The sequence below is a fragment of the Talaromyces marneffei genome, chromosome 4 (genome assembly GCF_009556855.1).
Source record: "Talaromyces marneffei chromosome 4, complete sequence".
Classification (NCBI taxonomy): domain Eukaryota; kingdom Fungi; phylum Ascomycota; class Eurotiomycetes; order Eurotiales; family Trichocomaceae; genus Talaromyces; species Talaromyces marneffei.
Genome location: NC_072351.1, coordinates 545206 through 555952, shown reverse-complemented (window position 1 = coordinate 555952; position 10747 = coordinate 545206). Strand labels below are relative to the sequence as shown.

The 10747-nt window shown below is 47.2% G+C and overlaps 7 protein-coding genes and 1 non-coding gene across 8 annotated transcripts; 4 read left to right on the top strand and 4 right to left on the bottom strand.

Annotated features, from left to right (window-relative positions):
* Positions 1-177: 177 nt before the first annotated feature.
* On the top strand, positions 178-1226 carry EYB26_005275 (uncharacterized protein; the record flags this gene model as incomplete). Its single annotated transcript, XM_054264564.1, has 3 exons — positions 178-211; positions 269-481; positions 547-1226. 3 exons carry the CDS (start codon positions 178-180, stop codon positions 1224-1226), a joined length of 927 nt encoding a protein of 308 aa, XP_054120539.1.
* A 537-nt stretch (positions 1227-1763) lies between these two features.
* Positions 1764-2857, top strand: EYB26_005274 (uncharacterized protein; the record flags this gene model as incomplete). The annotated part of the gene is made up of 3 exons (XM_054264563.1): positions 1764-2067; positions 2127-2563; positions 2621-2857. 3 exons carry the CDS (start codon positions 1764-1766, stop codon positions 2855-2857), a joined length of 978 nt encoding a protein of 325 aa, XP_054120538.1.
* A 365-nt stretch (positions 2858-3222) lies between these two features.
* On the bottom strand, positions 3223-3936 carry EYB26_005273 (uncharacterized protein; the record flags this gene model as incomplete). Its single annotated transcript, XM_054264562.1, has 1 exon — positions 3223-3936. One exon carries the CDS (start codon positions 3934-3936, stop codon positions 3223-3225), a length of 714 nt encoding a protein of 237 aa, XP_054120537.1.
* A 408-nt stretch (positions 3937-4344) lies between these two features.
* On the top strand, positions 4345-5943 carry EYB26_005272 (uncharacterized protein; the record flags this gene model as incomplete). Its single annotated transcript, XM_054264561.1, has 5 exons — positions 4345-4488; positions 4550-4769; positions 4822-5191; positions 5247-5378; positions 5436-5943. 5 exons carry the CDS (start codon positions 4345-4347, stop codon positions 5941-5943), a joined length of 1374 nt encoding a protein of 457 aa, XP_054120536.1.
* A 496-nt stretch (positions 5944-6439) lies between these two features.
* EYB26_005271 (uncharacterized protein) lies at positions 6440-7250 on the top strand (the record flags this gene model as incomplete). The annotated part of the gene is made up of 3 exons (XM_054264560.1): positions 6440-6619; positions 6682-7094; positions 7163-7250. The coding sequence occupies 3 exons, from the start codon at positions 6440-6442 to the stop codon at positions 7248-7250; spliced, it is 681 nt and encodes a 226-aa protein (XP_054120535.1).
* Positions 7251-7492: 242 nt separating this feature from the next.
* On the bottom strand, positions 7493-8485 carry EYB26_005270 (uncharacterized protein; the record flags this gene model as incomplete). Its single annotated transcript, XM_054264559.1, has 1 exon — positions 7493-8485. One exon carries the CDS (start codon positions 8483-8485, stop codon positions 7493-7495), a length of 993 nt encoding a protein of 330 aa, XP_054120534.1.
* Positions 8486-9065: 580 nt separating this feature from the next.
* Positions 9066-9693, bottom strand: EYB26_005269 (uncharacterized protein; the record flags this gene model as incomplete). The annotated part of the gene is made up of 2 exons (XM_054264558.1): positions 9066-9103; positions 9156-9693. The coding sequence occupies 2 exons, from the start codon at positions 9691-9693 to the stop codon at positions 9066-9068; spliced, it is 576 nt and encodes a 191-aa protein (XP_054120533.1).
* Positions 9694-10250: 557 nt separating this feature from the next.
* On the bottom strand, positions 10251-10322 carry EYB26_005268. The gene has a single exon. It is a non-coding gene; the product is annotated as a tRNA-Ala (tRNA).
* Positions 10323-10747: the final 425 nt, after the last annotated feature.

The following is a 10747-nucleotide window of genomic DNA, read 5'->3' as shown; positions in this document are numbered from 1 at the left end:
CCTGTGATCGCCAATTTACTGTTCAATTGTTGGTGATTAACTGTAACCTCATAGAGGGCACCGTTTATCTGCTATCGACTCTCATACCACATTTCACTACTGTCGAGTTTCGATTTTGCGTATCATTAACTTTTCTCCTCGGAACAAGTTGCTCTCTGCAATCTTCACTTGGCCACAATGTCGACCATCGAGCTCGTCATCAACCCTAGGGGTATGCCCTTGGCTCATTTGTGTCCTCAGCTGACTAGATGCTGACTCTCACTTCCAGGTAAACCGATCAAGAAACTTCCAAAGGAGCTTACGGTTTCCACAAAATCTCCGGCTAGCGATGTCTATAATACTTTAGCTCAGAAAACGGGTTATTCAATTCATCGATTAAGGATCACCAAGGGCTCAGATGGCAGTGTGTTGCCCAATGGATCGGAGACTATTGAGGGCAGTGGACTGCGAGCGCAGAGTGTCATCTATGTCAAAGACTTGGGTAAGTAAATGAATTCTTGTTTACGTCTACGCTTGTCACAGCTACTGACTACCAATTGTCTGCAGGCCCCCAGCTCGGCTGGCGATTCGTCTACGTGATTGAATATCTCGGTCCTCTCGTCTTTCCGCCTCTCTTCCTATACGTCTTGCGTCCCTACTTGTACTTCAACTTCGATCAAATTCCGGAACCGTCATCGCTTCAACAGCTTGTGTGTGCCCTACTATTCGTCCATTTCTTGAAACGTGAGATCGAGACTATTTTCATCCACCGCTTCAGCCTTGCAACTATGCCTGCCCGCAACATCTTCAAGAACTGCGCCCACTATTGGGCACTGGCCGGTGTCAACATCGCATACTGGGTTTTCCGTCCAGACGCTCCCACTGCAACCGATGACCGGAATCCAATTCTTTACTACGGCGGATTGTTCCTCTTTGTTTTCGGTGAATTGGCAAACCTCAATGCCCACTTGATTCTACGAAACCTTCGACGACCTGGAACCACTGAACGCGGTATTCCAAAGGGATTCGGATTTAGCCTCGTGACCTGCCCCAACTACATGTTCGAGATTATTGCTTGGATTGGTGTCTACCTTTTAACTGGTCTCAGCTGGAGTGTTCTGCTTTTCCTCGTGCTTGGTACCTTCCAAATGTGGGACTGGGCTAAGAAGAAGGAGCGTCGTTATCGCAAGGAATTCGGCGACAAGTACAAGCGCAAGCGATTCACCGTTCTTCCACCTCTTCTATAAGACCTGAAAGACAGATTTACTCTGCGATTGGTTAGCCAGGTTCCATTTCAAAGGGTTTAATTAGAGGGGCGAACTATAGGCACTACGGCTGGGAGGTGCATCTCGGGTTCAGGGAGCTAAAGGAGGGAGAAAAAAATAAATGGGTGTATTCTTAGACACTACTCTGGCTTCTTGCAAGATTAGTAAAATCATGTTAATTCTAATGCAATTCTGCTACAAAATAGACAGACACCAAATGTTCCGCAATAAAATCACACCTTGGTCTTCAATGCTGTATAGACAGGTAGCTCAGGAGGAATATCGATGATCCGGTCCGCCTGTACCTAATTAAGGTACCAGACTCCGAAACATCATTGCAATTGATATGTACGACATGACAGCTTAAATCTCCTCGATCAGCACCCCGGACTTTCTAAATGGACGAATGATCTGGCAGTCGTTGAATATAATGTTCTCGGCAAGAAAAGCCTAGGAACTTTAGGTGTGCTGTTCTATTATATTCAATCGCCCGCTAGTACATCAAATTGCGCAGTAACCATGCATCACGCTTTACCGCCGCGAAAGTCGTCCAAAGCTCCTCCTTTTGCTCTGCGCACCTCGAATCTGTCCCTGCAACGTCGGCGGCAGCTGAAGACTTTAGGGATAATTGTATTTGCGCTGATATTTGTACTTGTTGTACTCTCGCGATTCTTCTCGTTCTCTGTCAGTGAACAGATTGCGGCTGTGATCCCTTCGGGAATTGCGAATGTTGTTCTAGTCACTTTGTTCGATAGGCAGGTTTTGAGTGACCGATATGCACAATGGATTCAAAGCAATCGAGAAGATTATGCATCGCGACATGGTAATTTACATTCAGATTTGGAGGAAAGGTTTCAGTCAAAGCTAAGACATTCATGACAGGGTACGCGACATTTTTCGCGAACACCTCCGATTACCTATACACTCTCGATGAGAAAACACCACGAAGCTGGGTCCAAGTCCCCGCCGTTCGCCACGCCATGGCTGAAAATCCGCACTCGACATACTTCTTCTTCCTCGACTCCCATGCTTTCATCATGGACCCTACTGTCCCCTTAACGTCGCATGTCCTCGAACCGAAACGCCTTGAATCGCTGATGATTAAGGATCAGCCGGTCGTACCTCCGGATAGCGTCATTAAAACATTCTCGCATCTTACGCCAAAAGATGTAGAGCTCATTATCACACAGGATGGTGAGGACTTGGTTCCGGGGAGCTTTATAATCAAACAAGGGCCTTGGGCCAGATTCTTTTTAGACGTATGGTATGATCCGTTATATCGTTCATATAACTTTGCGAGAGCGGAGAAACATGCATTGGTATTTCTTCCCTCGGACTTATGTGCTTACGCGGAGCCATCGCTAACAAGTTCATAGGACCATATCGTGCAATGGCATGCAACGATCCTCGCAAAACTAGCCCTTATACCTCAGCGGGTAATCAACTCATATAGTAAAGATTCCCCCGATGTTGCCACGGACGGCACATATCATGACGGTGACTTTGTCATCCATTTAAACGATTGCGACGCTCAAGGTCGGAGCTGTGAGGAAGAGTTGCAACCGTATTATTCCATGTGGCAGAGGAAGACTTCCAACTCGAGGTCATCATAGTCCCTGCTTTTGTTGTTCCGTTTTCGCATATGCGTTATAGATGGTTGGAAGAGTGCTTTGGAGCGATGTGAAGATTCAATGAGGCGTTTGGGGGGCTGCATATCCATATGGATGTCCTATTTCATTTGAGGAAATGTCCTGTACTATGAATGATTTTTTTTTCGTCATGTCGAATCCATTAAGCTTTCGTGTGTTCAAAACGACTTGCAAAGGAGGCTTGCATTTGATAATCAAATTTCTCGAAACGAGTTTTAAACGAAATGCCTAATAATAATATACATACATATTGAAATCAATCTACCCGCATGAACCAGGATTCGCCAGTCAAGATATGATACACAAGTTCACTGTCAACTCTTTCCGCATCATGCCAACACCGGTGCCTGCTCCTTCTTCTCTCCCTCCTTCAAGATCTCCGGCTCGGATGTCTCCTCGTTGGCAGGCGTCTCCTCTAGAGTTTCGGCAACTTCTCTGGCATCATCAACAGCCTCAACAATGGATGTAGCCTCAGTCAATTGTTTCGCCTTGAGCCATTCTTCAAAGGTAGCGGGAGCCTTTGAAATACCCAACTTCTCTCTCTCTTCAGCAAACTTCTTCTTCATAGCCGGAGACTGCATGATCCGATATCTCAACTTCCATCCCGCCAACCCCAGCTCTTTTAACCTCGATGGCTTATCAGACAGAAGATAATTGTCCAATCCACCGCATTTCCGAATCGTCCTCAACGCCTTTCGCGTGAGCTTGACAAAGACGTCCTCTCCCAATGCCTCACTGGGCATTTTCTTCCATCGTACGTTAGGTTTCCATGAACGTCGTGTTTTGCCTTTATTTCTGCCCTTGGAGATCTTGTTGCCGAAACTGATTGAGACACCGCCGTACAGACCGCTGTCTGCTTGCTTATATACGCGGTTCGGTTCGTAGGGATAAGGCGGAATATGTTCCGGTATCGTCTTGACTTTTTGTAGAGACAAGGAAGTCGTGAAATTGCGCTTTATCGTGGTGTTCAAGGATAGTCCTCGGAATGCCGTATGGAGGGAGGAGGTTGATGCGGTTATCAACCGGGTCGGTAAACCCGCCATTGTGAGTTATAAAGAGGCTTAGTGGACTATCAAGCGATCATCATATGTAATATTATCGATATGACCACGCTGGCTTGAAATAGCCTCGCAATTGGAGTAGAGTGTTGACGGTTGGAGAACAATTTCAGAGTAAGTTAGCTGATTTCTCGGAAAAGAAACTGGCTGGCTCGGCTTGACCGCCTTGGCCAACCATCAACATGATTGGCGGAACACACTCCTGCACCGCGAAAATCAACCTGGAGGAACAATCCAAGCTCCATCCATTCACATCTGAAAGCACATAATTGCCGACCTTTGTTAAGACAATCTATCCAGTAGTCTTCCAGTTGTCATCTCTTCTCCTTTGGAAACATTGCCTGAATTCTTTCCCACAAGGTACAGCTTCAATCGAAGCTCTGATTCCTCAAAATGGTTCAGATCAGCGAAGTCAAGGGAGGTTCGCGCGAGAACAGGACGATGGCGCATACACACATCAAGGGTCTTGGTCTACGCCCTGATGGCACCGCTGAGAGCTCAGCAGATGGATGGGTTGGCCAGGCAACTGCTAGAGAAGTATGCCTTATCTGCGACAGAGTAATGGAAAAACACGAGCTAATGTGTATCTTTCTTATAGGCATGTGGTGTCGTCGTGGACTTAATCAAAGCGAAAAAAATGGCTGGTCGAGCCGTACTTCTTGCTGGTGGACCTGGTACAGGAAAGACTGCTCTTGCTTTGGCTGTTTCGCAAGAGCTCGGTACCAAAGTCCCATTCTGCCCTATCGTTGGAAGTGAATTATACTCTGCAGAGGTCAAGAAGACAGAAGCACTTATGGAAAACTTCCGAAGGGCTATTGGTATGTTTAGGAACCATCTGAGCTGAAGAATCAGGTATCTGACTGTCTACAGGGCTGCGAGTTCGAGAAACTAAGGAAGTCTACGAAGGCGAAGTAACGGAACTCACACCAGAAGAAGCAGAGAACCCCCTCGGTGGTTACGGAAAGACCATCAGTCATCTCATTATCGGTCTGAAATCGTACAAAGGCACAAAGAAGCTCCGACTCGATCCTAGCATATACGAAGCTATTCAGAAAGAACGCGTGACCGTCGGCGATGTCATCTATATCGAAGCAAATACAGGTGCTTGCAAGCGAGTAGGACGATCAGATGCTTACGCCACAGAGTTTGATCTTGAGGCGGAGGAGTATGTGCCAGTTCCAAAGGGTGAGGTTCATAAAAAGAAGGAGATTGTGCAAGACGTGACCCTGAATGACCTAGAGTATGTTTTGTTTGTTTTTCCCAAACGTTCGTCGCTGCCAACTAACGTACAATAGCATGGCCAACGCTCGGCCTCAAGGTGGGCAAGATCTCATGTCTATGCTTGGACAATTATCGAAACCGAAAAAGACCGAGATCACGGACAAACTGAGAGGTGAAATCAACAAAGTTGTGAGCAGATATATCGAGTAAGACATCCACTTCTTTATTAGTATGACTATGAGGGCCATACTGACAATTCACAGCCAAGGTGTAGCGGAGTTAATACCAGGTGTCTTGTTCATCGATGAAGTACACATGCTTGACATTGAATGCTTCACCTACTTGAACCGCGCACTCGAGTCTCCTATCGCACCCATCGTTATTCTCGCTTCGAATCGGGGCAACACCGTTATCAAAGGCACCGGAGATGTTACAGCAGCCCACGGCATTCCTCCTGATCTCCTCGCCCGCCTTCTCATCGTACCAACTCACCCTTACAGTCCCGACGAAATCAAGACTATAATCCGACTTCGCGCGAAGACGGAGAATCTCAATATCACAGATCCTGCGCTCGATAAGGTCTCGGAGCACGGTAGCAAGATCAGTCTACGATATGCTTTGCAGCTTCTTACGCCTGCTAGCATTCTTGCTCGTGTCAATGGGCGTCCGGCCATCGATGTCCCAGATGTCACCGAGTGCGAGGATCTCTTTATTGACGCCAAGAGAAGCGCTACCATTGTCAGCCAAGATAGTGGAAGCTTTTTGTCATGATCAATCGACAATGATGAATGTATTTCAAAATTGAGGTTTACTTTGGGGCAAGGAGTGTACGGGGCCGGATACTGTGTTTTTGATTCATATACTAAGTAGAAAGCTCTATTAGCCAAACGATAGTTAGTCTTGTAATATCAGCGTGTTATGATAATCAAGTTCTATGTTCATGAAAAGCGAGTAGAATTGATAGCTTGGCACGCGCTACGTCACGTGCGTGGGTACCCCGGCGATAAGCTCCAGCACCAAATGCATGTGCCTAAGACAGCCATCCAACCAGCCAGGTCCAGCCTCCTTCACTCCCCATCCTTCAACATCCGAACCGAGTACAGATACATCACCTACAACAAGCGTAGTTGCCTATGATTTTATAAATTAACGAAAGATCGGTTTGCATTTAGCACAGCCAGGCCCTAAATCCGACCTACAACGCCACAAGACATTGCGATATATTTGCCATTCCGATATCTGCCTGTGAGAACGCTACAATAACACGATGGCCAATCCACTTGATACAGATGCCGGCTCGGAGCTGTTCAGCAGCTATGAGGCAGAACTGAAACTGGTTCAGGCCGATTTGAACCAGAAATTAGATCAGATTGCAGAGACTACCGGGGAACAACGCAAGTCTGCTATCGGACAGGCAGAGAGGGCGCTAGATGAGGCGACTGAACTGGTATACACATCCTTAGTATCATCAATGTTGTTTCTTGATTTGTGAACTAATAAGTCGTATAGTTGGACCAAATGCGCATGGAGAAACAGAACATCCCCTCCGCCGCCCGCTCAAAAGTCAACGTCCGCTTCCGCAACTACTCCAGCGACATCGATGAACTAAAACGCAAACTCAAATCCCTCTCCGACGACCGCCGCGCTCTCTTCGGAGATCGATATACAGATGACCCCGAAGCTGGCGATGTGCACATGGAACAGAGACAACAACTCCTGTCGGGTACGGAACGGTTAGAGCGCAGCTCGGCTCGGTTACAGGAGAGTCAACGACTTGCCCTTGAGACAGAGGATATTGGCCGTGGTACATTGGCAGATTTGCATCAGCAGCGAGAGACGATTGAGCGGACGAGGCAGAATTTGCATCAGAGTGAGGGTTATGTTGATACGAGTATTAAGACGTTGAGGGGCATGGCCCGTAGGTATTGTACCCCCGATTCCCCAAAAACCCAATTGGTGTACGATACAAGGCTGACAATTGATATTCCAGGATGGCTACAAATCGGATAATCACAATTGCGATTATCACTGTGTTGATCCTTTTGATTTTTGCTGTTATCTACAGCAGTTTCCGTTAGGTTATGCATTTGCGTTGTCTCTATCTAGGCGTTCAGTGCGGCAGTTTTATCGTTTTTGTTGACCTTTGTTTATGGATTTATGCCTCGATTCTGAACTAGCAAGCACCTTTGTAAATCATTCAATGATAATGTCATTTCAATACATCATGGGTATCTAGCATGCTATGTAAAACTCTTCTATATATACAAGAATGTACAATCCACAACGCAACGCTCATGCAACCTTTTCAGGTGAGAAATCATCAATTCATTACCCTCACTGCTCCAGAAACGAGATTAATCACCACCCCAACAAACACCGCCAACCCCTTCCGCCAACTCCAGACCCCTTCCTCGCGCCTCAACCACATCGCGCACCCGATCGGCCAGAAGAAGCCCATCACGGCGCCCCATAACATATCATCCAGCGCGCTGTTTGATGAGGAGCCAAACCCTCCTCCTCCTTCGTCGCCGCCAGTTCCTCCACCGCCGCCACCGGCAAAGGTTAAACCGACACCTGCCCCATCTGCCGACGATCCTTCGTCCATCCATCGATCTTCTAACTCGCGGAGTTCATCGCCTGTAGGCATGGCGTCGGGGGTATGATTGATAGATTGTAGAGCCATGAATTGAGACCTCAAGGCGGCAACTTCACTCGGCGTGAATCCTGCGGAGAGTAAACGATCAAATCCCCTTGGTGCAGGGGTAGTCGTTGCCAGATCCTCTACATCTTGCTCCTCGGTTCGTTCTTTTACTGTCAACGAACTTGTTGAATCCTGTTGTTGCTGCTGTTGAACGAGGAATGTCGATGCCATAGCAGCTTCAGCGCTCAGGTCTGCTGCAGATAAGACGATATCCCCAATAGAGCAATGCACATAGACCCGCGGCACGTCGGATGGCATCGCATCGCGCACCACAGCCTTTCCCTTCTTATCCTTCGAGGATGACAATCCATCTTCGACATCTGTGGTGGATGACGGCGTGCTCGTCCGCGAGGGCAATTTTAGGGCCGTTCGTAGTGAAGAAGCATCTTCCAGTCCGCGGCCGGAATAGATTAGTCTTATCCTCCTATTGGCAAGGTCAGACGGTAAATGGGCTCGGATTAGTTGTTTGAGGCCTGCGACCGTTGTGGTTGATGGACTGGGGATGTCGAGTTGGACGTCAGGGATAGAGGCGGAGAAGCGGATTGTTAGGTGTAGCTCTGGAGCGGCTTCGGGGGATAGGGAATGATGTTGGTTTATAGTATAGTCGTCCATCGTTGCACTGGAAGCTGTTTCGTGATGCGTACATATGTATATGTTTGTGCAAGTCTTAAGTTAGATGAAGTGAGATCATGGATGAACTGCGGTACAGCGATAGCGCCACCCCAGCCGGAAGCTACGTAGTGTAGTATACTACAGTATCTTATCGGAGCTCATCAATCGATGACATCCCACATCAATACAGCCTATATGGATGCTTCAACAAAAGCAAGATTGATATACAGTTCTATCTCAATTCTGTATCTGATTATGAATTAGGCCAGCGAGGACTTTGTTAACACCAAACACCGAATAGATCAACTACAAGGAAATCAAAGTAGAGTCATATCATATTGACAATCTAAAATACACCTGACTCCGGCCGTGGAGTATATATAATTGGTATCGTCACTATCATGGATTTAATATGTACCAGCAAGATGCAAGGCAATCAAGAATATGTCTTTCGATGCAAGTCCGCTGCAACATGGTATTAAGCGATCCGTGTATAGTCGTGAGGTGATGACATATCTCACTGAGGTCAAATCGAAACGCCACCCAATGCATGAAAGAATAAAACGTGAAAATACTGAAATCAGACCATGAAGGACTCTCCGCAGCCGCATTGTTCCTCTGAGCAATCGTTAGTCTATTGCCGACGTCTGTTATGAAGGGATGTACTCACTTATATTCGGGTTGCGGAACACAAATCGCTGACTGAGTTTGTCCTCGTGCCAATCCATCTCACTGCCTATAATACTAAACAGAGCCTTGCTGTCAATCAACACCTTAACTCCATCCTGTTCGACAACCTCGTCAAACTTCCCAGGCTTGTCGACGTATTCAAGGCTATAGGCTAATCCGGAACAACCACGATTCTTCACACCTACACGAATCATCTTCGGGTCGGGCTGAGATAGCATAGACTGAAGCTGTGAAACCGCAGTTGGCGTGAGTGTCATTGCGGCTTTTCTAGGGCGCAATCTTGAGCGACGAGGCTTCTCAGCGGTTTCCGACGATTGAACGGGTGTTGTCTTTTGAGCTTCGCCTTCCCTCACGCTAATCGAAGGTTTGCGATCTGTATATTGGAATGCATTGAAAGAACCGGTTTGCGCATTGTATGGAGCATCCGCCGCAATCGAAGTGTCCGGAATACCGGCGTTTCGTGGAGGAGGCGGGGCGTCTGGGAGGGTATGAGGTCTGTAGGCTGTCGCAGTCTGCATGTCACGTCTTGATGAATGAAATTGTCCGGCATGCGACGAGAAAGAACGGTAGGAACAGATGCATCGTTGCGTGGACCGTTGGGTGACAAACTTAAGGAGCGCCGAGGATGATGTCACTGCAGGACGAACAACCTGATGTAAAGACATCTTGCGAGTATGTAGAAGCGTTGCCGGGCAGTCGAATAAAATAGAAGCAACCCAAATCGAATATAAGAACAAAAAGCCAATGTTCTGTGGTTCAGGGGGCGGTGTTGCAAAGTCGAAGTTGATTTATAAGAGAAATCATGAGGAAGCAATTCGTTTTCTCCCGGGTGCTCGGCGGCGACTCGGCTGTACCTTGCCGCTGTCAGCGGTTGCAAGGAGCACCCAATCAGCGTCGATGTATTTCACATCAGACTCTTTCTGTCTCTGTCTGACTGCTGAAGATCAGACGGATAATAGACGCACCTATACAAAAACAACGCTTCTGATGCAACTGCAAAGATATATAAATATAGCTTCTTTGACACCGAAACATGCAAAAAAGAATCAGCCACTCCGCCAGGAGGACAAAAAGATGGACAAACCGGTAATCGAAACCGGGACCTCGTCTATGCTAAAGACGCGTTATACCACTAAACCATTCGCCCTGATTGGTTGAATAAGCGCCGTGCTTTTCGCCACATGAATTATTGGATAGTGAGTATATGATAAAGCCCATGAATAAAATGGAAATTGCATTAAAGTAGTTTATCAACTAGTGGGAGGTAGCTGTCGTTGCCCGCCCCGGAAATGGTGCGTTGGCGGTGGAATACATAGTAGGCCAAGATGCGTCCCGAGTCAAAGGCTGACCAAGGTGGCGCCGACTGAGTGGCTAGTGCGAACTTCCTCTCTTATTGGATGGATAGATCATCATTGCTATTGTTATCTGGCTTGTCAGGTTAATAGACTGAAACACATACTCTTGAAAGAAAAATATCCGAACTGTTTCAACGTGCTTCTATCAAAAACATAAGCCGATTCGTCATGTCATGGTTGTAAATCCTGGTTAAACATTCCAGGTCCGCAATTAGGT